The sequence below is a fragment of the Pseudocercospora fijiensis genome, assembly GCF_000340215.1.
Source record: "Pseudocercospora fijiensis CIRAD86 unplaced genomic scaffold MYCFIscaffold_3, whole genome shotgun sequence".
Taxonomy (NCBI): Eukaryota; Fungi; Ascomycota; class Dothideomycetes; order Mycosphaerellales; family Mycosphaerellaceae; genus Pseudocercospora; species Pseudocercospora fijiensis.
Genome location: NW_006921534.1, coordinates 5605039 through 5632521, shown reverse-complemented (window position 1 = coordinate 5632521; position 27483 = coordinate 5605039). Strand labels below are relative to the sequence as shown.

Below are 27483 nucleotides of genomic sequence, written 5' to 3'. Positions count from 1 at the left end.
CGTAGAACCCTCGCTAGCGGTACCGCTACTCGGAGCTAGCGCATCGCCTACGTCCCTAAGGGCATAAAAACGCGCATTCTCTCGCTTAGCTTCTTAAGCCTAGACTTCTAGCCTAAGCACTTCTTGCTTAGCTAGAAATCGTTTAAGCCGTAGGCGGGTCGCTTCTTAGCGTACCTAGTATTCGGCTTCGTCTTATTATATCGCCGCGTCGTTTTCTAATGCTATCGGCGCTCCTAGGGCATTATTCTACGCGTTTCCCGCGCTCGGCGCATTCGGATCGCTTGCGTTTATCTTTCGGGGTTCTATAGGCCGCTACGAAGGGTAGACGGTTTAGAACTATAAGAAAATAGGTATATAGCAACGTATAGAACACCCTCTACTAATCGCCGTAGTAGAAAGTAGAACTAAACCGTGCCTTTTTTAGAATAGGGCAGAGCGTTTACTATTAACTAGGCTACGTACGGATAGCATATATGCCGAGCCGGCAACCGAGTATATCCGTACGAGCGACCGAGCTTTTCCGCGTATACGCTAAGTAGGCTTTACGCTAGCGAGACAGTACCGTAGTGTACGTAATAACATTACATAATTGTTATATAGGCTTGCTAAGGCATAATAGGAGACTTTACTTGCTTAGGTTCTTGTATCGTAAGACGCTACCTACGATACTAATAATGCTGGCTTCTTCCTCGTTAACCTATTCGTACGAGACGAGAACAACTTCTAGTACCCTATCGCTTGTGTACTTATCGGGAGCTAGTATACTATTGTTCTTACGACTAGCTTCTAGCACTTGTCTTTATAGGCTAATTATAAGAAGCCTAGTAGCTAGTACCTTAGATAGACGATTGTTAATAACTCTATAAGCGAATAGGCTGCCTTCCGGCTCGCTTTTAATAATAAAGTTGTAGTCTATCTGTACTAGCGATACGTTGTCGAGACTATTAGAAAGAAGTTTAGTATTAAGCGTAGGTATAAGAAGATATAATAGGCTCTATTTAGTACGCTGTATTTTATAGAAGACTATAACGAGGCTCTTTAATATATATAGCTTGTAGAAGCCTCGCTACTAGGTAGTTAGTAGGATCTATTAGCTGCCTACTTTAAACGAGAGTACTAGGCAGACTATCGAGTACGCCGAGCTCTAGTACGTATACGCTCGACGGGGCAATCTACGCGTTTTATAGGTAAATATAGCTATTTCTTCCTAATCGCGTACTACGGTTAGAGCTAACTTTCCTCGTAGACGCGTACTACTAGCTATATTAAAGGCTATTATGCCTATTTTAAGCGAGGCAACGAGACGACAATCTATAACTAGTTACTCGTAGGCGCCCTTATATACTCTCTAGATATTAACGACTACTAGTATAACAAAGCCGACGTTACTAAAGCTTCTATACTACAACCGCTACTTTTCCGCTCCCTTAGATACTCGAGGCTTTAAGAATTGCTATACTATCTGTAGATAAAGATTAGCAAGCAGTATAAGATTGTACGTTTACGGTATAAGCGAGGTGCTATTGCCTAGTCTCGTTTTAAACCTACTTTTAACGAAGAGATACCTTCTAAGTGCCTCTACCTATTCTTCCTTAGTTAGTACTAGCCTTGCTACTATATACTATTTAATAGCGAGTTTAAGGATAACTAGTTGTCTCGGAAGCAGGTAGACGAGTATATAGACTACTAGAAGGCAATAGATAGTAGATAAGGCTTAAATAACGCCTTAACGGTCTACGAGGAGTAGTTTAATAGTAATTATATACTAGTCGACGACCTAGCTACAGCAGAACTAGAAGGAGCTACTAGTAACGGCGTATTAGAGCGCAATTACTATATTCTTTTTTATTATATTATCGATAACTTTAAGGAAGACTTCTACCGCCTAGCGAGGGCTACTTAGTTAATAAACAACCTCTTAAAGAAGGACTATAACGACTATATTTAGTATCTCTATAAGTACTATTCGAAGGTTATTAGCGAGGCGATCTACTAACTATTAATAGACTAGTAGCTCGAGAAGGTAAAGTTAGATAACGACTTCTAATATTAAATTAACTAGACTTGCGATATCTTTATTAATAATAATAACGACGACGACGACGATATCGATAACTAGGTTCTTAGTATAATAGCTAATCTAGAAGACGCGACTTATATTAGTAAGACACGGCTTAGTTAATAGGCGCCGCCGCCGCTATCGTTCTCGTTATAACCCTTCTTTCCGACTTAATATACTACGCGCGTATTAAACGACTTCTAATCTACCGCCGGCAGTAATAATATATAGTATAGTAGTAATAGCGAGAGCGACTACTTACTAACTCGCTATCTAGCGGAAATGCTACCTTCTATACCCTTTGTACCTACTACGCCGAGCCGTTTACGCTATTTAACTACCGCCGCTAATAGCGACTTTAGTTAGACCGAGAACCTTCTATAAAATATACTAATCTAACCGCCGCTAAATGTAGATATATAATAGTAGAATAGGCAGTTTAAGCTATACTATAATCTATAGATAGGCGCTATAGAGCGATATAAGATACTACTATAATAGGTACTAAATAAGGAGGTCCTAGAAGAGTAGGTAGAGCGAGTACGATAGTAGCGATAGCGAGGTAGATAGATAGGTAATTAAGGTAAGAGCGCGATAACAATACCTCTATTTTGCTATACTATTAATAGCTTACTAATACTTTAGCTTTATCTATTGCTATTACTAGCGATAGCGAGGTATTGCTAGCGTTACTAGCGTTGCTAGCATCTTACCCGGTTCCTAGTAATATATTGCTATAACGTAGGTTTTGCGTTATTTTGTAGGACCCGCGTACTTCCGGAGGTACGTGCGCTGCCAAGCGTTGCCAGAATACAGACACCCCCTTAACTTCACACCCATGAATCGCAACCACGCTAGTGTGAAAGTGGTTAGTCGTTGCTGAGACGACCCGCAGAGACTTTTCTTGATGAAGACCTGAACATTGGCAATGAACTCCTACGACATCAAATTCTGCATCGTTCGCGCGGGCCAACATGCCACACAGCTTGCACAGCACTTCGCTATGGTCGTGTCACCAAGACATGGAGTTCGGCATTCTCCTCCGCCGATGAATGCATTTTCCCAATTCCAATGTTGTTCATCATAGAAGACGATGATTTGTGTTCACCTCAGGTCACCGACATTGCAGGCATATCTTGACAGCTCGACGTTGCAGTGCTTTGATAAGCAAGCCGCTGGAGCCTTTGAACTCAGTGAGCTTCCCGGGCAGAACTCGGAAGGATCGCGAACGATGGACGGAAGAGGTAAACAATCTTGAACTATGCCACTCTCTCCGCCGACACCTTCACATCCAGACGAGCCATTGGTGCGTTGCTCGATTCGAACAGAAGTTGGCGGTTGATGAGCACATAAATATGACTGTTTCTGCCCAATTCTCCAACAGCATCAACCACCAGCATTCCTCTCCCAAATGGCAACGACCATGAAGAGCCTCATCGTCTACTACGAAAATGACATCCTCAAAACCAAAATCGAACACATCCCGATTCCCACCCCGGGTCCCAAAGAGATCCTCATCAAAGTCCACTATGCAGGCAGCAATCCCAAAGACTGGAAACATCCCCTCCCACGCTTCTACAATAACGCCGTAAACCAAGGCGACGACTGTTCCGGAATAATCGCCGCCCTCGGCCCTGGTGTAAAGTCCTTTCAACTCGGCGAAAGAGTCGCCGGCTTCCATCGAATGGACGAACCCTACGGTACCTACGCAGAATTCGCCATCTGCCCCCAACACACTGTCTTCCGCATTCCATCCACAATGTCATATGCAGAAGCCGCGACAATTCCTCTTGTAGTAAGTACATCGAAGAGCGCAAGACACCACTCCGCTGAGTGACAGCGGCTTGAGATACATAATCTGAGCTCTGCTCCTAGTGCCAAAGACTTCAACACACGCTGACCTCGTTCAGGCATACACAGCAGCCGTAGCCCTATACCGAAACCTAAACCTCCCTACTCCCTGGGAAAGAACCGACTCCCACGCCCCAGAAACTTCGAAAATCCCACTAGTAATCAACGCCGCGAGTTCAGCAGTCGGAGCTTTCGCAGTAAAACTCGCGAAACTGAATCCAAGAATCTCTCCTCTCATCACCACAGCAGGATCTTCCAAGAAATTCGTCGAGAAAGAATTACATCCGGATTTCGTGCTAGATTATCGCTCTCCCGACCTAGCGGCGCAGGTGAAAAACGCTCTAAAAGGAAAGAAATTACACCACGTCTCCGATGCAACGAATACCCTCCAATCCATCAAATCCCTCACATCACTCCTAACCCCCGATTCTACTTCGAAATACACTTGTTTCTCTACAATCGAAGACCAAGAACGAATTTTAAAAGGACTCGGGAGTGTGGTATGAGATTACTTTTGTGGGAGATGTTCATGGGCAGGCTCTTGTCGGAGTTGGTCTGCAAGAGATTAAGGCTGGAGGAGAGATTTTCGGGAGGATTATGAGTCAGGTTTTTGAGGAGATGCTTGAAGAGGGGGTTTTGGTGGGGCATCCTCATGAGGTTGTGGAGGGTGGACTTGAAGGGGTTAGGGATGCGTTGGTGGAATTGAAGGAGAGGAAGAGGGGTGGGAATCGGAAGTTTGTTACGAGGATTGTGGTGGATGATGATGAGGAGAGGGTGGAGTGAGATTTCGGAGTGGAGGAATCATGTAGTCACTACTGTTGTCTTTGGCTTGCTCGGCCCGCGTTGTCGTTTGGATCTCGATTGTTTAAATCATCGTTCTGGCTTAGCTGATCGCTCGCATGCATCCGACGCAGCCTTTCTATGCTCTTTACGCCCCCTGTCGTTCTTGTCCTTGTCCTTCTCTTTCTCTACTTTGCTCAATCCTTCTCCAGCATCATTTGCGCAGCCATGACCGATCACAGTCTGACGTGATGCAACAGGTTGGGGACGGACATCATGGCGAGTGGTAGCAGGTGCATTATGCTCATCTTGAGCTAGACGTTGTTGCTCGACCATTCTCCGTAGTTGACTAAGGGTGGGTGGTGTACGTCTACGCGTAGGTCCGCCGCCTGTGCTGGCCGGCTCGACGAGCCCTTCACTGTTGGCCATTGGCCTTCCGATTCTAGCCCTATGACCTGAGTCTCGGGCCCTGGCAATTGGTTGATTTGGTGTTTGACTATCCTGCGTGGGGCCTCCTTCGCCTAGTAACTTGTAGGCCGCTCTCGGAGCGCGACTGTTTCTTTTCGGCATCTTGAAATTTACGCTCCAGGTTCACGAAGACAACGGGAGCCACGAAGATCGAGTCATATGTAATGGAATATGGAGACAGCACACATCGCTGGCGTTTTGGGTAGATTCTAGCCAGTTCCTCGAATGTCTCGGTCCAAGACATGTGTAGACCCGGCCTTTGTCTGGGTCAAGTGCTATGAATTGCGGTAGAATTTCCCATTGATGCTTGGCACCCAATTCAGCGTTACTAGGACATGTAAAGAAATTGAGGAAGTATGGAACGGCTCGGCAATGCATGACAGTGAGAACTTTGCTTCAGGTAGCATTAGGCCTACGGACTCCCGTTGTCAGCTGTATTGCAACGAGGCATTTGAGCTGCTCAAGCCAAGCATTACTGAAGACTTCTTCAGAAAATCGCCAGCTGCTCTTCCGTGCCCGCAAACGCATCGCGAGAATCTCTTCTTCTGAAAGTGTTAAAGCGTTTGCGAATCCGTCCGCGAACTCTTGAGGCGTGGTTGCGTGAAATCCTGATGAACGTTAGCACCTTCAGAAGATGAGTCGGCGTGTGGACTCACCTGTTGGCTTGCCGTCGATTGGAACGACTATGTCAAGCTTTGGCCCACCAGAGTTATTGACGACACTGATTAGACCAGCAGCCTGGTATTCGACCACACCAATACCAAAGTGCTCGTTCCACATGCCGTTGACACCGACTGAGCTGGACTTTAGGTATTCCAGAATCTGAGGCCACTTGGCGTTCACGACAAAATCGACGCTGTCTTTGATCTCTTGTGCTTGTAATCGTAACTTGTACACTCGCTTCTCGTCGTGGTCATCCCGCACACTACCAACAAGAATCAGGCGCGGCCGAGATTCAACCGGAGTGTCCTTGTGATGAGTTTTGAGGAAAAGGTGAAATGCCTCGATAATGGTCTGATGCATCTTTTCAGGCCGGAATTGTGCAATGTATAGCAGATTTCGTGTTCGCTGCTTCTCGCTCTCAGCATCGACAGGGATCTTCTCCTGCAATTCAGCCACAGCGCAAGGCGGATAGACAACGCGAATGCTGTGCTGCTTCGACTTCCTACTACGTGAAGGAACCCACAATGACTGGACGTGGTTCTGTGTCCATGTCGAGTTGGTCATCACAACGTCTATCGATCCACCTGTCCAAGAGTAAAGCTTGGCGAAGAGCTCCCAATAGATCTGCTTGACCTTGCCTCTGAGCCCACTGCCGGCGCCGGCATTGAGTCCATGACGATCGTCTTGGTGAAGCGATTGCAACATGTCTGTGCTTATGGTCGGGTAGTGCACGTAAGCTGCAGTAGGAAGTTCTGGAAAGAGCCACTTGCATAGCCAAAGGCAAAATGAGTAGCCCATAGTGTCGACTAGGATGTCTGGTGCGAGTAGAGTCATGGCGTCCCAAGCTAGCCACAAGCTACCAATACTCTGGCCCAACAATGTGAAGTATGGCCACTTGGTCGCAAGAACCATGTCTCTCGTTGTCAGGTAGAGGAATACGAGTCTTGCTGGGTTGAGATGGATGTTGAAGCGATTTCGTACGTTGGAGAGAATCTGGTCTCTGCTTGCATCGTGGTCGCCGGTGTATACTACACACAGTGCTTTTGGGTATCGTTGCTGGGTGGCTAGGATAGCTGCAAACAGGACACGCTCGCCGCCTCCTCCAGCATTGCAAAAAGGATGGAAGAAGCCAATCACTCCGTCGTAGTTGTCGTCTCGGGCTTTCGCAGAATCGGTGTGAGGGTGTTCAGGGGTGTGCTGTCCCGTCCGAGTCTTGCCGCCGCCATCGTCGACCTGCTCCCATTCCGAGTCGAGCGAAGTGGACGATGATGCCGTCTTGCTCACTACCCGGCCCGTGCCAGCCTGCTCCTGCTCCTGCTCCTGCTCCTGCTTCTTCTGTGTCTTGTGTTCTTCCTCTTCTGTCTGCGCTCTCCGGATCAGAATCTGCCTCCGATGCTGCGTCTTACTTCGGATGCTCTTTCCGATCACCTTGCCGATCAGGCGGAATGCGAAGGGGAGAGCTCCAGCTGCGGCCACCAGGCTCAGCAGCAGGGCGAAGAGCGTGGTCAGCAAAGCCATGATGCCGTGCCGTGCAGCTGCTTTAGCGATCCATGGAGGAGATGTGGAGGAAATGTCAGAATGGCGGTGGCGGTGCGCTATAGAATATCATGTCACTCGCACACGGCTGGCATGTGATGTGAGCACTGAGCAGGATGTGCATGTGCCCTCGGTGACTGATCCCGGGTCTGTTCGTGTTAGAATATTAGTCTGCAGTCTGCCAGAATTTCTAATTAGAACTCCCTGCCCTGGCCTGTTGGCTGTTGCGCCCAACACCACGAGGTCCACGACGTGTCACAGCCCAGACCCTGCATCACGCGTGCAGCGGTCGGAGCTTTTCATTCACCTCCGTCACTTCTCAGAAATGTCTCGCACGTGAAATATAGCCTTCGCGGCTCTTCGAAACCATCCTCCGCCTGCTGCACGCGCAATGCCATCTGTTCTCGCAACACGCTCTTTACGGAAACACTTCCTCCAACTGCCGCCCTCCATACGAGCCTCCATCTGCCCAAATGCACTCCCGCGGCGACACTTCTCAGCATGGGCACCTGCACCGGCTGCACTCACACACCTTGCCGTCGAAACCCCCTTGGCCGTTCTCGAGGGCGTGCATGCAATGGGCGTGCCGTGGTGGGCTGCTATCCCGCTCTCGGCAGCCCTAGTACAATGCACTCTGGTATATTACTGGTCTGCAAAGCCTGCTCGAAAGCGAGAGATCATCAGAACACATTTGTTCCCACTGGTGCAGAACAGTGCGAAGAGAGCAGTGGACAAGCACATGACTCCGATGTTGGAAGAGGTGAAATCAGGAGCATTGCCTCCACAGCTTCTGGGAATCCGAATGCGGCTACTGGCGGTCATTTTCAATGTAAGAGAATCGCATCGATTAGGGAAGACTTTCAATGCTCCACTGTTCACTTGGACTGCGCCTTTAAACTTCATTACTCTTCTGGCATTCGCAGAGGCCATAAGAATTAAATGTGGGACAAGACAAGGACTTCTGTCCATGATACTGCCGCGACTCGAAGAAGCAAATTCTGGAGGTGAGAGTGCGCAAACCACCCAAGAAAAGGCAGATGAGGCTCTCGCACAGCGGCTTGAAGCCCAACTTGAGCGTATTGAATCGTCTCGAGCGGCACAGGAAAATGGCAGTGATGCGTTCGAGTACATGAATGCTGCGGCAGCTGTAGACCCGTCATACAGTACTGCTGGTCACAGCCTACAAGCTCCAATCCAACCACCGGCATACGCTGAATATGCAGACCCGAAGATGGCTACTGAGGGCATAGCATGGATTTCTGACCTTACTGTCCCGGATCCTAATGGGATTCTACCCATAGCTCTTGGTGCCGTCTTTCTAGCGGGCGTAAATTGGAAGAGCGTAACGAAGCCATCGAGCATACACCAGCGCCCAAAATCACAAGACGAGAACAAGACTGAGGATGCGCCTGTCATAGAGGCTCCGCCAAAAGCATCTTCAGCACCACCTGCCCAAGACGCTGTGCTCGAACAGCAACGAAAAGTCAATGCCGACATCAATGCCGCTCTCTTAAAGGCTGATGAATTGCGAGCGGCTACGACAAGGAAAAGTGAGGAATGGTCGCCTTTCGGCCAACTGACCGGAGGCGACAGGATGAAAATCGTAATGGCGGGCCTTTTCACATTCGTGTCGTTGCAGTTGCCGGCGGCCATTGTGCTGTATATCATGACCAACGCGATCATAGGCAGGCTCCAGAAAAGATGGCTCGACATCAAGTATCCTTTGCCTCCACTCATCCACCCTTGCAAGAGACCGATGAGGATCAAGGTCAGGAGAGTCTTTAGAGATGGTTGAGCACTTCCTAAGTATGGGATGAATCCATTCGTGAACGCCTTGACTCTGCAGTCATGCTATACGCAAGGGGGCACACGGCTCAGACTGCAATGTAGCGCAATTCGCTTCATTGTTCAGCAGTGCGTTAGGCACGTTCCGGCTTTGACGCTCAAGCATGATCGAGCGGTTCAGCAACAAATTGCCCAAGCAAGGGCGTGGTCCGCAGTGTGGAGCACCTACACACATTATTCCTTTGTATGCTCTCCAGTTCCAATACTCTGGACCCGCACGTGGCAGACAATCGACAAAGACTCGCCAACTCCGGATATCTGTACCACAAAGAACAACGGGAGAAGACTCGACAATATGTCGTGCCGAAACATCCCCAATGCGTCGCTTGGCCAGTCCATGAAAGCAGCGCTCTGCTGCCACGATCATATTCCTTCGCCTTCAAGCTCCAAGGGCCATCTTCAGTCTCACTACCCAACAACACCTGGACTGAGCCCTCACCCTCTGCCCTAGAAACCACAAAAATGTGCAAATCCTTCCACAACCTCTACACCTGCGGCCACGCCAGCAAACCCCAAATCGACTTCTGTCCCCTCTCCACCCCCTCAAGGTCCACCCGCGCCCACTTCGAATCCCGCCAACCCTGCGACCTGATAAACAAACAACCCATGGAAGGTCGCAGAAAAGAGTACTGTTGCAAGCCCGCGTGCTGCGAGAAGAAAGTCGCAGAAGTCAAACTCAAATCGGATCTTGTGAAGCGGAAACTCGAGAAGCAGAAGGGGAGTAAGCGGAAAAGTCAGGATTTGGGGGAGATGAAAAAATTGGAGGAGGAGTTTGAACGTAGGGCTCGAGAGTGGATTTCGGAGAAGGGGGTTCATGGGGGGTGTAGGGAGAGGAGGAATGGGGATGATGAGTGAGTGAGGGAGGGAGGATGTGGATGTGGATGTGGACGTGGACGTGGATGTGGATGTGGAAGGTTGTGTTTGATACCACCTGAATCTCGTTCTCGTTCTCTAGTTTAATAACACGAAGGAAAATAAATATTCAAAACAACCACTAGAGCGAGCGCAAATCCGCTCAAGCCCTCACTTCAAACATGCTCTTTAACGAAAACTCGCTAATCACGAAACTTCACAAATATAGACGCTTGCTAACCACCCAGATGCACCCTCCTCATGTACCATTTCCCTCACCATTCCTGCCTTAGACATTAAAAACAACTCTCTCTCCCTCTCCCTCTCCCTCTCTCCTTCTTCACCCTAACATCCACGCCACCAACCCCCCAGACCCAACCGCATCCACAATCAAAACAAAAATACTGATCGCCCAAGCCGCATAAGATATTGGTTTCCCTCTTCGACTCCCACTTCTAATCACATTCATAAAACCCAAAAGGACGAAGCCCAGACTGCAGAGAATGGAGAAGAAGACTCCGATATGGACTTCTTGTAGGTACTTATGTCGTCCTGTTTGGTGCAGGATATATGCCACGAAGAGGAGAGATAGAGAGGCTGCGAGACAGATTGAGCTGAATTGGGGGAGGAAGAAGGCGGGAGTTTCTTCTCGCCGACTACCGCTCGTTCTGTTCGAGGCAGGTCTTGCGAATGTGCCGAAAGAAGTTGTGGGCTTGGAGAGTCGAGTGACTTGGCCGTCTGGTTCTTCATCCGAGGATTCTTCGTCTTCTTTGGGAGATGCGGCGTCGTATAGCAACGCTTCTTCCTCGGGTTTCTTTTGGCGAGTGAAGAAGTTTCCTATTCTGTCGAAGAAGCGGTCAAAGGCATTTGTCTCGTTGGGATCCACGTATATGTAAAAGCCGTTCTGGTCTTCGTCCTCAGGATTGTCGTATTCGCTCCAATATTTCTGCTTTGGTGATTCTGCCTCTGGATATATTCGTCTTTTCTTCTTCCGGAGCGACTTTAAAGGTGCCGATTCGAGCTGTAATGGGCTCTCGATAGATGTGTCGACTGCTGTTGAACTATCTGTGCCTGCTCTTATAGATTCATTTGAGTCTGCCGAATGCGAGCCGGAAGCTCTCACATCGCCTGCAGTGCTTGCTCGTTTCATGGCTGGGGGTGGCAACTTTCGGATGTCTTGTGAAAGCATTGGAAGCCAAAATGGAGCAGGAATATTGCTTGGTTTATGCGTCTGCCAGATAGCATGATACTCCAAGGAAAAGCCACGAACTCTTTCGACCAGGTGGCTGTTATCCAGAGCAGCGAGTAATTCTGACTTTGGTATTCCTTCCTGCCGCACCAGGAGGAGCGCAAACGGAAATGTGGTTTCAGTCGGCTTGCTTCCTTCTGACCCAGCTGTTTCGATTGTGATGCCAGTATCTAATGTTGCCAGCACTAAGCCATCCGCACTCTCATCGAGACCGACTAGGCGTGAGCGACAACTGGAGAAGTGGAACAGCGGCAGGATGTCATCCTTCAGCAATTCCTTACGCAGCTCTTCCACCCTCTCACTGCTATCCGCAAGAGCCACTCCACGCGTCTGAGAAAAGTCGGCATTCTTGTCAAAGAAGTCTCGCACGTGCTTCTTCTTTATATATGCGCTCTTTGTCCTTCCATTCCTACAGCGAAGGCACGCAAGCGCATCCTCGGTGTGGTTCCATCTCACACACGCTTTTGCTCTTTGCGGGTAGCTGCCGGGGGCGTGTTCTCGATCGTCGACTGTGAGCGCACTCTGTTCTTGTGCGAATCGTTGGAGATTATCGGCGGCGAGCATGTGATAGTCCGCAAAGTCGATCCGGCCAGTGTTGGGAGTATGCGGTTGCGATGTCACGGGCGTAGCGACGGAGCTCTGCCGGCTTCGGCTGCTGTAGAACCTGGCATATTGTAGCAAGAGCATCTGCAGCTCTACAACATTCTCGGGATGCACAAAGTAGCTGGCGAATTGGCCAGCGTCACCCAATGGCACAGTTGCAATGTTGGCGTCGAAAGTCACTTTCGATCCACTTTCTACCGTCTCTTGCAACTGCTTGATCGCAGAAGTGCTAGCCTCTGGGACCTGTGCTTCAGATGATCGTCCACCTGCTGACTGTTGCATCTGGCTCTCATACAGATCTCTTATGCTCTGTCGTGTAGCTGAGTAATCGTCCAGCAGCGGCCCAAGGTCGAGCTTCGTGAAGCTTTTCGGGTCGTCCAGCACTTCGTCGCGGAAGCGGTCTTCGAGTTCTGCCGATCCGGTCCATTTCTTGTATTTCTTGATCAGCTTTCGGAAAGCAGTCCTTTGCGTGGCTGTAAATCGCGCGAGAGACTTAATCTCGTCTCCGGCCTTGATAACATCGTTCTCCAATCGTCCATACCGCTCCAGACGACTGACGGGAATTCTGCTGTCGGCATTGAGTGTCCGCCGTGCTGCAAGTGATCGGAGCTGCTTTTTGGCATGATCTGTTCCGGTGTTAGAAATGCGAGATGCGACTTTGGTGACCGGTGCTTGTATGCAGATCTCAAGGTGTCGGAAGCCGGAAATTAGCGGAGATACCTCATGCATGTTCCCGATCGAGTCGGCAGAAACATTGCGACGCAGCACAGCACGTCATGATTCTGCTGTTCCTTCACACCCCGTCAGTCTGAAGAAAAGGCTGAGCTTACCGAGTCGTCGTTGGATCTCGCCCGATTTGCTTCTTGCAAACAGGTCTATGCGATGGTGCTGGTCGGCCAAGATGTGAAAGAGGGCATGCTCGAAATGCTCGAGCTTATCGTCGCCTTTTCCGGGCACCGACACGCTCTTGCCTTTGCCCGGGGTGGTGTTTTCTTTGATGAAGTGCTTGATATCGTCGTAATCAATGTTGTCTGCATTGGCATTAGCCGTGTTCAGCGAGCGATTCCACGCAAGCAAGCCGAGCAGAGCCATGGATGGGACTTTCCAGTGCCGGCAGGAAGCAGCAGCGCGAGCAGAGGTGATACTTACGATGGCTCCAAGCAGGAATTGAGCGCTGCCTCAACGTCTCGCCGTACTTCATGATGCGCTGGCTGCCTGCCTGCCGATCTGTGCGAGTGAGGCGAGAATGGTCCAGGTTGCTGAGGTAGGGACCGGTTTCCAATGTGTTGTTGTTATCGTCGTGACATGGCGCTGCGTCATACGCTCGTGAGCGGAGAGGCGGTCGGCCTGTATATCAGACTGAGATCAAGAGCCGTGGGTGGGGAAAGGTCATGTATCCTCGCAGTGAATGGCTGAATGCAACGCAATTGGCTTCTTCATAAAGTTTCGAGTGAGCAGACAAGGATAGCCCACTCACTCTCACTCGTCAGCCCTGCCACCGCGATCCACGAAAGCCGAAAGCTGGCTCATGCAACAGATAGGCTAAAGCACATTTGACTGAGGCAATAATAATGTGTCGTGTGCTCACAGTTCACATCGGAAACACGAAATTTGCTTTGGTGACCGGCTGCTACCGCCTACCGGGCTTGTGTGAGTGGAACCAATCTTCGATGCCAATAATAATGCAGGAAGAAACGGCGCTTACTCCGCTTCCAGCCTTCCACTTCCCGCACCGCAGCAGATACCAAGAGTACCGCGGTTCCTTGTTGAACATACACTTCTTTGTTTGCTCTGCACTCACACTCTCGGCATATGAGGAGCAGGCCCACGGTCAACGAGGCCTTCTGGATCTCGATCTAAACTCTATTTGTTCCCATCCAAAAGCCGATCTCGCATTATCCAATTCTTCCCTCCTTGGGCCATGGAACTTCACCTCCATCTGTTCGACTACAGCAAGCAGAGCGGAGAAGTCGTAGCCTTATTAACCGTTCTTCCGACTTTTGCTGCAGTACTGCATATGCAAGCAAAGCCGGCATGCCCGGGCAACCAATCAAAAGCGCTCGAGCCTTCTCAACCGCCCTACCACCAGAAGTATAATAAACCCACCGCGTGTAACCGAACATCGCATCCCGAACAACGCCAACGCCCTCTTCTCCACTATGCTCATAGCAGGCAAGGCCGCGCCTGCTTTCCTCAACCATACGAGATAATAAGTCATCTCTTTGACTTTCTGTGAAGTTCGGAGACGACGCTTGAGGCTGAACTAAAGGAATCCCATCCTTGACTGCTGCTGTAGATATGCCGACAGCGCTACTGCCGTATAACACACCATCCTCGGGCATTCACTCTCCTCTTCTATGGAGCATGTGATTTAACTACAAGCTACAGAGTGGCAAGCAAGCCTGGACTTTTTCTTGCTGCTGTTGCTTGTCGTGTAAGATTTGCATTGCTTTTCACTTTGGAGTGGGGGGCCGTGCATGAGGTCATTGGCCGAAGTTTTGGTCACGCTTTCAAGTAGGGATGAAAAGCGAAGTGCGCAACAATTGTGTCAGCTGGAGGAGGTGTTGCGAAATCATCATGGGTCGTACTCGTACTGCTGGTGGGACGAAGCACAGCATGCCGAACCACAGCACCGAGTGTCTCTGCGTTTCACATGAAAGACCGTCACCGCTAATTTCCGCAGCTGCTGACATGTAAACGCAGACAAGACCAGCATCATCATCTTTTATCGCTTGCTTATCGTCCTATCTCTGACGGACTTCGCCCCGACCCTAGCGCTTTTATCACTACAGTAGCAATGCACTGTCGACCGTATTCGCTTCTGCATCAAATTGCAATGCTGCAGAACAGCCCTGCGGCTGCGTCTGCAGGTGTGCAGATTCCATTCCCGATTTGTGGTCGATGCGGTTATGTGTCAGCAGAGCTGGAGGCCGCAGTATCGTGTATATGAACAGAAACGTTCCAATGGCCTGGACGAGACAAGAGTCTGTACTCGTGTCGGTGGATTCGCGTAGAAGCTTCCTTGGCAGAAGCCGTTTGACATCCCATGGTTCCACCCAGCGTTCGCATGATGCAACAGAGTTTACCATACTCTCTCCAGGTCGTGTGCCTCGTTGCCGTTCTGCCGAAATAGGTGGCAGGAAATCGAAACAACCCTAATGCCGTGACTGATACAGCCCAAAGGACCAATACCGCAGAATTTCAAAACTATGCTGATCCACTTGATCCGCTGGGATCGTAGTTTGGTCGTGTGCAGCACTTCCGGATCGGGATCATTGCAAGTCTAGGTCGAATTCATGGCTCTTGTCATTGCGACGCGCTGAGAATATGGACTGAGACTTCGCTCTCGAGCCTGCCGTGGCGGACCTGCTGATACTGGAGGTCTTGTATTAGGAGCAGTCTGACCTCGGTACGGAGAGCGAGAACGTGACCGCCTTCCAGAGCCTTGATTAGTGTTTCTGCGAGGAGGGCTGCGACTCCGACTCTTCCATGAAGGCTGAACATCACGCGAGCGATGACTGCTAGGCGAGTAATGGCGTTGTGGTGAGTCGCCTCTCGCGCGACCTTCAGTGCGAGGTTTAGATGTGTCATCAGAAACTGACTGCCTACGATCAACTCGCCGCTCTCGCCCTTGTGATCTGTCGGAACGGTCAAAGTCTCTCCTTGAAGGCGGCGAACGGGATCCGGACGGAGAATGACCAGTAGAGATCGTAGAGACAGAGTCGGAAGAGTGAGTTGAAATAGACCTTCTACGCTTCCGTTCAGGAGAGTAGATAGTCTCGCGCCTTGGACGTTTGCGATCCTGAGATGGTTCTCGCCGTTCTTCAGGCTTGCTCACAGAATTTCTGGATCCTCGTCAGATACATATTCGACTTAAATTTAATACTTAGATCCTCACTTTGATTCCGATTTTGCGGCAAGTTTGGTTTCAGCTGGCGGCAGAGTCGCCGAAAGCTTGGGTGCCAACTTTGGGTTGCTCAGTTGCTGGCTTCTTGAAGGACGCGAGACGTATGGTCTTTCCTGCTGAGCAGCCGTGCATTCATACGTATAGTGACCCTGGAAAGGTTAGAAAATTGTCAACGAGAACTGCGAGGAGAATTTACCCGCTTCAGACATTTCTGGCAGAGTGTAGTCGCAGTTGCCTTGGACGGCCCGCCGGCTCGATATTTGTTCATCTCAACTATTATGTGGTGTAGCGAGTGAGTAGGAATGTCCAGTAGATCATGCACTCATGTTGTCGAAGTGTGCCTGCCCTTCGATCAATCTTTGGTGGAGCCTCCGGGCCGAACCCTGAGATGCCGCTGCCAAGCAAAGCAAGTGCGCTCCTGCAGACAAAGCCGCCAGCACACGTCGGCTTCACCACTGGCAACATCATCACCGTCACCCACCGACACGCGCGCAAGGCAGCACATATTGGACGACCGCAACGTTCTTAGCGCTTCCACACGGCGCTCTCCCTGCAGCGGCGTCTACGAACACCGCTCTCACCTCCACCAGCGCTCTCCGCTCCGCAACAACACCAAGCAAGCATTTCAGGCTCCATGTGCGCGCTGCACAATGTCCAATCTCCTGGCCCTGGACTTGACTATTTTCCTTGAGCCGCCAGTTTCCTGAGTCGTCTTCGGTAGATCTCATATTTGATCAACGCATTCAACCTACCGTGTGGCAGCACTGCGCTCGCCCGACCTCAGGAAGCAGCGGCTCTCGGACTGTCCTTGCTCTCTCGTCCGAGTTCCTACGCTTCAGTTCTGGATTTCGCTGTATTTGGCATCATGGCCCACAGTACTACCTCAGCTTCGGCCTCGGTCGACATCAAGAAGGAGCGGCTGTCTTTTGCAAAGGTGCGTTATGAATAGGCGCCATAATTCGCGCTATAACAAGGGCTGACTCGTGCACAGATCGCAGCTGCTGGTATCAAGCCTCCAAATGCTACACAGAGTCCGAACACAAATTCGCATAACAATCAGAAACAAGATATAACTTCTACGCCGCGAGCCGGCGATGCTATTGTCACTCCTTCAAATGGAACCGCTCAGCCTGCAGTTGCGGTGCCCAAGCCGAAAAAGTTGATTCAGCTTCAGTCAAAAGATACAAAAGATACCCGTAATCACAGTTTGAATGGCCCTGAAGTCCGTGTTCAGATCGTGGGTTCTGCTCCAAGTCGAGCAGAACCCCCTGCGCCAGACGGCTTCTTGGTTCCTACAACCTCTGATGATGCTGGCACCCAAGTTTCATCCTCCAGCGACTCCAACAAGCCGCCAAGTGTGGACGGCAAGAGCGTCGCTTCTGGCACTACCTATGCCCTGGATGAGAAGGAATCTCTTCGTCCAGACGACAGTGCCAGTGTCAAAGCAGCCGAGGAAGAGGACATGTATTCAGCATCCGGTTCAGGCATGCCATCTCGTGTAGGCTCAGATGACGGCGTCAGGGCATTCCGAGACCAGCTACGAGAAATATCTGCTATGGAACCGTCAAGGCGCGGTGGGCCTCCACCGACGTTTGCTGCTGCAACCAGAGGCGTACTCTACGTTCCCCCGCAAGGTCCAGGAATCGGTGCAGTGCCTAGTCCAGCACGAGGCGTTCCTACATCAAATCCGAGCGTTGATTTCCCGCCCGACCCTAAGTTGCTCGAGGCTTTGGAAAATCCGCGAGATCGCGTGTGGGTCCTGAAATTGGAGCAAGATGTCATTGACTTTGTGAAGGACAACAAGGAGTCGTCCCTCATCTTGCCGCAATGCCATTCCTTCTACCGGTTGTTGGCTCACAAGATGGCTGACTACTACATGCTTGCGCATCACATTGAGGATGCGACTTGCCCTAACTCCGCAGTGCGACTATACAAGACACCCTACTGTCGAATACCGCCCCCGCTCACAGGAGTTACTGCACCCTCAACTGCGGCAAGCACGCCACCACCCACTGCGCCCGCAATGAAAATCTTGCGACGTGGGGTTGACGGACCTGCGATTGCGAATGGCTCGAACATGCCGTCCAAGAGTGCATCTGAGGCGGGCGATAGTGGCGACGAGAAGAAGAAGGCGCCAGTGACGCGTGAAGAGCGAGAGGCGCGGTATGAAGCAGCTAGATTGCGCATCATGGGCTCCGCAAAACCAATAGACTCACCAGAAACGCCCAAGGAGAAGCAAGATTCAAGATCAAGCTCCGTTACTGGGAGGAAGAGCAAGAAAAAGGCTAGGGAAGACAACGATGATGGTTTTGAGGCTCGTTCGGCTTACAGCAACTACTACAATGCGTCCTTTGGCAGCGATGGCATTCCGACTCCGCCTTACGGCTATCCTTCTGCAGAATCTGCACCGAACCAGTACCCGATGCCGTATGGGCAGCCAACTCAAAGCGCGAGCTATCAGTCGACGCCGATGCAAGGTCCTGCTAACAGCGCTTGGGCTCAGCAGCCTTACAACCATGTCGATCCTACTCAAGCTTGGGCTCAGTCGCAGACCGGCGCTTACGACCTGTCTGCCGACTTTCAGCGTAACATGTCATTCCAAAGCACATTGTCACCTCAAACGACCAATTTGGGCTATGGCCAGCAGTACTACGCACCACAACAGGGCTGGCTGCCGCAGCAGCAGTTTCCGATGCCAACGCAACCACAACAGCCTGGATATGCATATGGACAAGTCGGCCCCGTCAATGTTCACACCTCCCCGACGCCGCAGACGCAAGACCCCGCGCAACCTTATGCTTTCGGACAGTTACCAAGTCAGACCATCGGGAGGCCTCCAAATAAGAACGAGCATCCGCTGCCTGGTAGTTATAAAGGCAAAAACTTCAATCCGCAAAGCCAAGCCTTTGTTCCCGGCCAGGGAGATGGAAGGTCGTTCAGTCCCTATGGCTCTCCAATCGCCCAAGTTGGCTTTAGCCAGCCGATACCCGCTCAGCCTCCGCAGCTATCACGACACAGCTCTGCGCAATCACAAGGCTCAAGCTTCCCAACGCCGCATCAGAGCCAAGCCCAGACGCTACAGCATAGGATGCCAGGCCAGCCTCTTACGCACCCACTACCTCATGGACCCGTCTACCCAAAGCAGCCGCCCCCGAATGTGCCGCTACCACCCAAGCCTGGGTCAATGCAGCCGCTGCCTAACATGCAGCAGCCTTCTACGTCGCCTGGCGCACATCCAGCTGCGCAGAACCAAAGCATCCTGGCGAAATGGGGCGCGCCGTCGTCCTTGCCAGCAAAACCTCCACCTGCAAATGAGCCATTTGACTCTGCGAAGATTACACAAATTCAGAGACAGCCGTTCAATGCTGCGGCTGCTGCGCGGCAGCAGGCAGGCTATCCGGTGAGGATGTAGTTTCTGGAGGTGGAAAGCGAGGGGCGCCTGACGGGAGGCAGCCTCTGAAGTGAATGAACAATGCATGATTACGACTCGGTGGTATGGAAAGTATTCAACCTCGTTGTGAAATAAGGTGTAATGCTGTAGCACAAACGTTCTTTCTTCCAGTCTCACTTCACTGTCGCAGAACCGTCCTTTCGCCTGTTGTGGAATGTCACTTCGAAATCCTAAGACACATGATGCCACCATACACATCTACTCAGAAGTTTCAACCATCTCAAGTTGAAGTTGAAGTGCCAGGAGACGAAAGGATCGTCTTGGCGAGGGAGCGTCGCGAGTGCCACATGGCAACATAGATCTGGAGCTAGCCGAATTTGGAACGAGAATCAACAAACACCCCGCGACGCATCGACATTCGCAACACACGGACGTACAGCGCGCAGACTACACAACAGCTACAACGTGCATCCTGGATACGAGCATCGCAAAAGACAGAAACTATTGCGGTGGCGAGCGCCATAGCATAAAATCGCATTTCGACCGCATCCCTCACTTCTCGAATCTGCCACGACCAGCGCCAGTGCGCAGCCCTCGATTTACAACAAGAAGATCGTGACTACATCTCGGATATATTGCACAATGGGTCGCATGACACGCGCAAAGGCTGCTGAAGTTGCTGAAAAGCTCCATGTCGACGAAGATGCAGTACTTGAGTTGCCTAGTGAGGATGTCGTAAAAGGCATTCAAGCGCCAGGAGACAACGAGCGCACGCCACTTGGAGAGGTCAGCGTCAACAGCGCCGGCAGCAAGGCCGAGATAGAGGATGCAGAGGTGAAGAGTGCACCGACATCAAAGAAAGGAGGGAAGAAGGGGCGCAAAGGCAAGAAAAAGAATAAATCTGCTCTAGACGCCAGCACTAGCTCTGCACCAGACGCAGACCGAGATGAGGACATCATACCAGATGAACATGAATCGCAACCTTCCCCGGCGAGTAGAGCTGCATCGCAAGAGCTAAGTAACGATATACCAAGATGTGAGCGAAATTGGTCCTCGTCGTTTGTAGTCCCCTTGGGATCACATGACGCTAATGCAGGAGTCCGAATAGTGGATGCATCGCAACAACAACTTCAAGACACGAGACCGAACACACCTCCATCAAACGCAGTGCGACTCGCCCGATCTCAATTGAGAAGCCAAGGCCCAGAATTAGGTCCACCTGAGCCGAAATCATTAATCGAGGAGAAGAAGATTGTCAGCAAGGGATCCTTAACCAGCGAAAAAGACGCGACGGAAAGGCAGGCAGGCATACAACCAGATCTACAGCCTCAGATTGATACTGTGGATATTCCCTCCTCAGCTGCCGGCTCGGCTCTAGACGACCCGTTCTCCATGCCAACCCACGTTCAACAGCTCAAAGGCAGCGTGCTTGTCAAATCGCCATCGCGATGGAAAGTCGGTGTTGACGATAGCGCTGAGTACGCAAAGGGGTTCGTTTCTCCAGTTCAGAGAATGAGCAGCAATGGTGTCGACACAGACGTTCTCTGCTCTTCGAATGCCTCTTCTCAGGAAGACTGGCCATTACGATCTGGAAGCATTGAAGCAGATTCGGCAATGGCGTCTACTGACAGGGTACTACCGATGTACGATCAATTGGAAAATGCTGTTGTGGGAGCTGCGACACCACCCAGATCTGAGCGAGTCAACATCCCTGTCATCCCTGAAACAGATCCGACCTACGACGAGCTTGAAGCCGCGGCGTTGAGCGCATCTATACCTCCTCAAAGCATCCCCAAGAGAACTTCGCCAGCACCAACGGACGCGATATCCGCCATGGACGCGTTGGAGGATGAAGTCGAGAAAATTAATGCAGAAGTGCCTGACGTGCAGACTTCACCCGAAAAGCCAAAGACCAGGAAAGTAACGCCAGTTGTGAGAACGACCAAGGCAAGCCAGGCGCGGATCTCACTTGCGCATGGTCCAAAAGATGCTCCCAAAGTGCCTGCTTTAGGTCGTCCGCGCCAGTCGAGCGCTAGGCAATCTAGTGCGCACGCTCAGCTATCCCAATCAACAGCGAAGCGCGTTACAAGTACCTCAAGCGTGAGATCCCGTCAAGGAACTCAGGATGAAGACGTCACTGTCGACAAGAAGGAAGTCAATATTCCTCATAGCAAACCTCGGCCCATGTCTTTGCAGTTTCCAACGCCGCCGCCACCACCGAAGTCAACCAAAGCTCCTACGAAGAGCACTTTTCAACTACCAGGAGAGGCCATAGCAGCTAAGCTGAAGGCAGCAAAGGAGGCACGACTACAGAAGGAAGCCGAAGAATCTACAGCGAAGAAGACTTTCAAAGCCCGTCCAGCGCCATCCTTCGCTAAAAAGCCGCCTCCAGCTGTTCGCCAGACCAGCACTAGTAAAGCTCGAGAATCAATCATGAATGGCAAGCCAGTGGCGACCATGAGTAGCAAGCGGCCCCACAGTGTTGCAACGACTCGACCAGCAGCGAACAAAGCGCCGGTCACTACTAAGAAGCCTAGTGTTTCTGCCAAAGTCGCACCAAAGTTGTCCAGCTCCACCAACTCTTTATCTTCTTCTAAAAAACGGCCAGTGCCTGGAGTGCCACCACAAGCCGCAAAGTCTCTGACTGTCGCAAAACGACCATCCACTGTGATGGGAGTCCTCGACAAGCCTCGCACATCATTGGCTCCAAAGCCAAACCCACCAGCTACAGCTCAAAAGACGAATGGCACCGCGAAGGGCAAGGAGGTCTTCAGTCGTGCGGCGCAAGCCAAGTCCAATGCTGAGAAGGAGAAGCGAGAGAAGGAAGAAGCAGCAAAGAAGGCACGCGCTGCGGCTGCCGAACGTGGTCGTCAGGCAAGCCGTGACTGGGCTGAGAAGCAACGTCTGAAGAAGCTTGGTCTGAAGCCTGAGACCAAGTCGGCCGCTGTTGAAGGTCAAGTTACTGCTGACCTGGAGCCAACGACCGAGATCCAAGTCACTGAGCATATCGCAGAGGCCCCAGCAGCGGTTGAAGCTTAGGAAGGGCGACTTTCGCTTATCGATCATGACGAACACTCGCTGGGAACAAATGAGAGGAATATGATGATGAGCGATGAACAGGAAGTTTGGCAAGAAGCGTTGGCGCTCCACTAGGTGTTCATTGTAAAATTGATCATGAGTTTGGGATTCTCTTGAATGGCTGATACACTTTGTATAATAGTAATCCGACGAAAAATGGAAAACGCACAGCCATCACTAAAGGCTGTATCAAACCTATTCCCCTCTCTTTTCAACCCGTCGAATTCTTGAACTTCACAACAATACACTGCTTCACTAATTCCTGATCCTTTGAGAAGCCTTTTCGTGAGAGACTCTGTTCGCTCCTGCGCCTGCATCGAGGTTTCAGATTGGCATACTCTGGATTTAGAAGCTGCTGTCAGAGTTTCCCTACTGCACATCATTTTGGTGACTTGAGCTTCATTATGTAAGTCGTTGACCCATCTCAGTCTCAGCTTCCGAATCCACCCTTCATCCTCATTTTCCAGCATCAGAATATGATAACCTTGTCGGCTTCATCGAAATATGCAGGTTCTGTTTCGGAGCACGCCTCGGGGGGTCTTTTGCTCATCTGGATGCCTCACAAACATGTTCGAGGTGTAGCGAATGATCGTGGAAAGATGCGAAACAAGTTGGGATGAGAGTTCTCAATGCTATCAGGAACCACAGTTTTTCACGAAGATTTACGGCTGCGTTAGACAGTCCGCTGGGGATGTGGTCGGTAAAGCTGGTTCATTGGTCGTTATCTGCTGGAAGAGCTGACTTGACAACTTGGACCATCCCATCTTGGAGCGTTCGCTCGACGATTGCGGACAAGTGAAGACGAAATACGCGGAGCTGAAGCGCTAATAGCTTCCACGTGCCTGTCACTGATGCGATTGTCGATGATATTGACCAATCGTGGCAGTTACCGCGCAGCCAAAGTCGTGGATCTCTGGTACGCAAACGGGCGTGGCGGAGTGTGTCTCATTGGACCCCATGTCTCATACGACCCGATATCACACCAATGGCTACCAAATACCTTGCCATTCAAACCACCAGTCTATTCTGTAGAGGTAAACTGGGCTTGTTCTCCTCTGTGCCGCGTTCTCTTCAGTCCGCATCCAACGTCCATCGTTACCTACTATTCATCCTGCTCACTAGAAGGAAGACATTAACCACCAGCACAATGGACATCGCACCACCACGAAGATACACATCACCAAGCCCATGGACACCTCCCAGCCAACAAAAAGTACGATCCTCGACATCAGGCAACATCCGAAACGACGATATCCCAAGCTCACCTACCCAACTCCTCGCCCCAACGCAACTCAAACGAATCTCAGAAGCCTCAGAACTCACAGACACAAGTCAAGAAGCCCTAAACAACCCACGTCCCCACTCCGCCTCAAGACTCAGCAAAAGATTCTCCTGGGTCCCAGGCTGGAGTTTCGCCGGCGAAAAACGGCAATCCAACCCCCCCACTCCATCATCCCCAGACGACAACGCCGACAACAACGATCCCGAAAGTCCCACCGACAGCGTAATAACCAGCAGCCGCCGAGAATCCGTCGCGCAGCGTCTCACCCGCCGCTTCTCCTCCATCGGCGAAAGCTGGCTCTTCCACCCGGAACCCTCGCACGAAACCAACTTCCCCCCCTCCGTCACCTTCCCCTCCTCCCCAGGAAAACCCCTCTGTCTCTCCGTCTTCGGCACCATAGATTCTCTCGACGGCACGGTGATCAAACTTCAAATTCCGATCGGCATCTGTCAGGCGGATCTCGCGGGGCAGAAGGAGTATCGGCCTGTGCTGGAGTATATGGGACCGAGGTTGAAGAATGGGGATTTGCTGGTGCGGCCGTTCATGGCGAGGTTCAGTCGGGATCCGAATGTGGCGATGGTGGTGAGGGGGGCGATGCAGGAGTATGTGTTCAAGTGTCATATTGTGGGGGTTTTTCCCATGAGGGTTTTTGGGGAGGTGCTGCCGGTTCCTTATGCGATGGATGTGCAGTTGTATTAATTGAGGATTGGAGGGAGGGAGGGAGGGGTGAGTGTGGTGATTTTTGTGAGTGAGTTTTGTTTGTTTGTTGAGGCTTGATATCCAGGCGGGGAGTGAGAGTATGAGAGGAGCCGCTTCGATAGTGCTCGGGTGTTAATTCTACTATGCAGATGTCAATTCGATAATGACTTGATGATCACAGGTTACCGTTTTTATTATACTCTCTTCCCACATGCTACAGTCTTGCCGACGGCAACATCGCTCTTGACTTGATCAAATAGTGCTGCTCAGCTTCAGCAAGCATGGCGCCAATATTGAAGTTGCAGTTGGTATCAACTCGCCATTCTACCTCATAAGCCAGCTTCTCGTAGTCATTGCCAACTTCAGGATTCTGCCACTCCATCATCTCTCCAACAAGGCGGGCATTAGCCGCCACCCATCTGGTCCGTGGCATTCGAGTTTCGTCGTAAGCTTGTGAAGCAGCACGCAAGAGGACTGATAGGTCATTGTTGTGAAACGCTGCGGCATGGTTCTTGATTACCTTTGTGAACGGAAAATGAGCCGAGAACACTCGGATGGAGACCGACCATTTTCTGCTATTCATCAATCATTAAAATTCGTAGCATCGACTTTGGATAATCATGAATCGTTCAATCGTCTATCGCTTCCTTCCAAAGGCTTGCGAAAATCTGCCTTTGATCTCCTCGCCAGCAACACCGATCTTTGGTTTCGCTCGTTCAACGAATTCTGGCTCAGCAACACCAATGCGACCTGCATCGCTTCCACTAATAATGTGTCCGAATTGAACCCGCCTGTCGCCGACTTCCTCGATCAGCTTGTCGACTGGTGCGTTCGCAGCAGTAGGATGATTGAGGTTGGGTGCTCGGAAGGCGGCCGCGATTTCGAACGGCCCGAGGGTTACCTTGCGGCCGAGTTGCCAGAAGCCCCAGTACGAAGGTAGAACACACAGGATGCAGATGATCGTCGAAGCGATTGCACCGGCCATATAGCAGTAGTTTGATTGATAGTGGATTGTGTCCATCCAGATTCGGGAGTCAAAGCCATCGTAGGTTGCATCGTATTTGTTGTTGGAGTCCATGATCGATACGTCAGTGGCAAGAGCGAACATGATAGAATTGATGCTTCCAAGAACGCCAGGATCGACGTAGGCGGAGTGGGCGTTGCCAGATGCTGGTCCACTCGCCCCACTCTCCCCAAGAAGCTCGGTGCCACCACTAAGAGGCCAGCCATACTGGAAGTCGCAAGCAGACTTGGTCACATCAGGGAGGTTGTTGAGGTAACCCTGAGCGCTTCCAGTGGCATTGAGCAAAAAGCCAATACCATTCGTGTCTCGCTTCACCCAGCTGTAACCTCCAAGGTATGCGTTAAGACCATAGGCCAAGCCGCCTAAAGTGTTGTTGCCGAACTTTGATGCACCGCCTGTGTAGATCAGAGTACCGTTTTCAATGTCCTTGACATCTTGATATCGCACAATGTCGTGGTAGCTCTGTTGGCTTCCAGTCTGATTGTAGTCGTAGAAGAGTGTTTGGTTCTGGTCGGTAGCGAGTGTGGCAGTCCAGGACGACACTTCCCCACGCTGGGTCAATTGGACAGGATAACTGACGACAGCCGGTCGTAGACGGCAAGTCTGTTTGTACAAAGTGCCAGGGCACGCGTACGAAGAATTGTCGAGCTCTCGTTCAAACGCTTTACTGGAGACAACATCCATCAAGATGTAGTCCGTATTGTTAATCCAGGCATCTGGCCCATCTGGAACGCTGCCTGCAACTCCTATGTGAACGGAGAAGTTCAATCCGTACAGCTGCTGATTGAACAGCGTGAAATTCGTGGCGTTTGGAGTATACGGTACTCCAGTATCAATGTCGTATTCTGGAAACAGCAGATTGGACACATCAATCGCGGTCGTGGAGTAGTCTTCTTCGGCGCAATAGACTCCGAAGCCTGCGCCAGAAAGGTTGAGGTACATAGTGGCCTTGTCAATCCAGGGTGCAGTCTTGACTTTCTTGGTGACCGGATTCTTAATCACCCCATTTTCGTGGTCGTACGTTGTGAATTGATTTGGGAAGACGCCTCCGCCCACCTGCCAGATCAGAAGATCCTGGTTGAACCAAGGCTGCAAGCCTGCTCCGGCCTCAGTTGTACTAAATCCAGCACCAGTGCTAGGAAAGGTCTCGTTGATGAAACCCCACGTAACGTTGTGACGCAGACCGATTAAATCAGTCTGAGTGTACGTGCCAATGGCTTTCTGGAGAAGTGTCGAATCGATCACGGTCATCTTCGTCACAAGTGCAGTAAGTGCAATGATGTTGAATGCTTTTCCCGCCAAGGCAATCTCCTTGACACTGCTGCTAAATTGCCAAGATTTGTTCAGGTCCTTGATCGTGCCGCCCTTGAGCGCTCTCCGCCACCACGCGATAGCAATGCCATTGCCTGGAAGACCGTCAGCAGGGAAACAATTCCGAATCTGTAAAGAGATGCTTACTGATTGCAATTCCGAAGCAGATATTTGCTACACTGTTGAAGATCGAGATGAGGACGTTTGGGGCAACAGCTTTTGGCCATGGTCGGTGATGTGCCGTTCTCGTCTGAGTCTTGTGGTTTGAGCACACAAGTACCACGACAGCTGCGATCAGGCATGCGAGGACACCGCCGAGAGCTCCAATGCCCAGCCATGGAAATTGTGCGAAGAAGCCGGGTTGCCAGTGAGCAAGTCCTTCTCCTTCAACTCCCTCTCCCTTCTCGAGCTCCTCTTCCATACCAGCAACAGGTGTAGCATAAGTCACTGGTGACTTCTCGTGAGGAGATGTAGTGATGGCATTGCTGTATGTGATCGGACGCTTCTCCTCGGTGGCCATGCTTGGCAGAGTTCCGCTGCGAGTCTTGAGTGAGGCGATGCATCTGACGGACGCGAGGCGACCACCATCCCATATGAAGGCCAGAGAACAAGTCGTCAAACGATGTGGCTTGGACCAGGCTTGCAGCAGAGACGATGTGAAGGCGTTCTGGGCTCGGCATGGCCGCTCAGAAAGTCATCCGAAGGCCATGGCTGGCTGTGAAGTAGCTGCTTCTGGAAAGCCACGCCCATTGTGGAAGCAGACAGACGACTCCCAAGGAGCTTGTTCGCTGGATATGCAGAGTCGCTTGCTGTCCAACATCTGTTCTCAGCTAGACTGGGCTGTTTGGGCTTGCGAAGCACGTGGTCAAGGCTGATCGTCTAGTC

The 27483-nt window shown here is 51.1% G+C and overlaps 12 protein-coding genes across 12 annotated transcripts; 6 read left to right on the top strand and 6 right to left on the bottom strand.

Moving 5' to 3' along the window:
- Positions 1-3518: 3518 nt before the first annotated feature.
- Positions 3519-4660, top strand: MYCFIDRAFT_100170 (uncharacterized protein; the record flags this gene model as incomplete). Its single annotated transcript, XM_007927359.1, has 3 exons — positions 3519-3854; positions 3970-4407; positions 4448-4660. Coding segments are annotated over 3 exons (987 nt in total), but the record flags the coding sequence as incomplete, so codon positions are not given.
- An 894-nt stretch (positions 4661-5554) lies between these two features.
- On the bottom strand, positions 5555-7339 carry MYCFIDRAFT_133997 (glycosyltransferase family 4 protein; the record flags this gene model as incomplete). Its single annotated transcript, XM_007927358.1, has 3 exons — positions 5555-5766; positions 5815-7018; positions 7109-7339. The coding sequence occupies 3 exons, from the start codon at positions 7337-7339 to the stop codon at positions 5555-5557; spliced, it is 1647 nt and encodes a 548-aa protein (XP_007925549.1).
- A 409-nt stretch (positions 7340-7748) lies between these two features.
- MYCFIDRAFT_195929 (uncharacterized protein) lies at positions 7749-9152 on the top strand (the record flags this gene model as incomplete). Its single annotated transcript, XM_007927357.1, has 1 exon — positions 7749-9152. The coding sequence occupies one exon, from the start codon at positions 7749-7751 to the stop codon at positions 9150-9152; it is 1404 nt and encodes a 467-aa protein (XP_007925548.1).
- Positions 9153-9664: 512 nt separating this feature from the next.
- On the top strand, positions 9665-10057 carry MYCFIDRAFT_195928 (uncharacterized protein; the record flags this gene model as incomplete). The annotated part of the gene is made up of 1 exon (XM_007927356.1): positions 9665-10057. The coding sequence occupies one exon, from the start codon at positions 9665-9667 to the stop codon at positions 10055-10057; it is 393 nt and encodes a 130-aa protein (XP_007925547.1).
- Positions 10058-10239: 182 nt separating this feature from the next.
- On the bottom strand, positions 10240-13107 carry MYCFIDRAFT_214933 (uncharacterized protein; the record flags this gene model as incomplete). Its single annotated transcript, XM_007927355.1, has 3 exons — positions 10240-12532; positions 12737-12937; positions 13056-13107. 3 exons carry the CDS (start codon positions 13105-13107, stop codon positions 10395-10397), a joined length of 2391 nt encoding a protein of 796 aa, XP_007925546.1. The 3' UTR covers positions 10240-10394.
- Positions 13108-15212: 2105 nt separating this feature from the next.
- Positions 15213-16278, bottom strand: MYCFIDRAFT_90510 (uncharacterized protein; the record flags this gene model as incomplete). The annotated part of the gene is made up of 3 exons (XM_007927354.1): positions 15213-15708; positions 15805-15962; positions 16240-16278. The coding sequence occupies 3 exons, from the start codon at positions 16276-16278 to the stop codon at positions 15213-15215; spliced, it is 693 nt and encodes a 230-aa protein (XP_007925545.1).
- A 400-nt stretch (positions 16279-16678) lies between these two features.
- On the top strand, positions 16679-19379 carry MYCFIDRAFT_214932 (uncharacterized protein; the record flags this gene model as incomplete). The annotated part of the gene is made up of 2 exons (XM_007927353.1): positions 16679-16747; positions 16805-19379. The coding sequence occupies 2 exons, from the start codon at positions 16679-16681 to the stop codon at positions 19223-19225; spliced, it is 2490 nt and encodes an 829-aa protein (XP_007925544.1). The 3' UTR covers positions 19226-19379.
- Positions 19380-19846: 467 nt separating this feature from the next.
- On the top strand, positions 19847-22243 carry MYCFIDRAFT_195924 (uncharacterized protein; the record flags this gene model as incomplete). The annotated part of the gene is made up of 1 exon (XM_007927352.1): positions 19847-22243. The coding sequence occupies one exon, from the start codon at positions 19847-19849 to the stop codon at positions 22241-22243; it is 2397 nt and encodes a 798-aa protein (XP_007925543.1).
- Positions 21800-23241, bottom strand: MYCFIDRAFT_207471 (uncharacterized protein; the record flags this gene model as incomplete). The annotated part of the gene is made up of 9 exons (XM_007927351.1): positions 21800-22282; positions 22323-22403; positions 22448-22514; positions 22539-22774; positions 22810-22821; positions 22846-22914; positions 22949-23059; positions 23121-23130; positions 23157-23241. The coding sequence occupies 9 exons, from the start codon at positions 23239-23241 to the stop codon at positions 22267-22269; spliced, it is 687 nt and encodes a 228-aa protein (XP_007925542.1). The 3' UTR covers positions 21800-22266.
- A 26-nt stretch (positions 23242-23267) lies between these two features.
- On the top strand, positions 23268-24435 carry MYCFIDRAFT_173918 (uncharacterized protein; the record flags this gene model as incomplete). Its single annotated transcript, XM_007927350.1, has 4 exons — positions 23268-24248; positions 24281-24312; positions 24336-24355; positions 24413-24435. 4 exons carry the CDS (start codon positions 23268-23270, stop codon positions 24433-24435), a joined length of 1056 nt encoding a protein of 351 aa, XP_007925541.1.
- A 42-nt stretch (positions 24436-24477) lies between these two features.
- MYCFIDRAFT_173917 (uncharacterized protein) lies at positions 24478-24846 on the bottom strand (the record flags this gene model as incomplete). Its single annotated transcript, XM_007927349.1, has 1 exon — positions 24478-24846. The coding sequence occupies one exon, from the start codon at positions 24844-24846 to the stop codon at positions 24478-24480; it is 369 nt and encodes a 122-aa protein (XP_007925540.1).
- Positions 24847-24900: 54 nt separating this feature from the next.
- On the bottom strand, positions 24901-27118 carry MYCFIDRAFT_83076 (uncharacterized protein; the record flags this gene model as incomplete). The annotated part of the gene is made up of 2 exons (XM_007926187.1): positions 24901-26693; positions 26746-27118. 2 exons carry the CDS (start codon positions 27116-27118, stop codon positions 24901-24903), a joined length of 2166 nt encoding a protein of 721 aa, XP_007924378.1.
- Between the last annotated feature and the right edge of the window lie 365 nt (positions 27119-27483).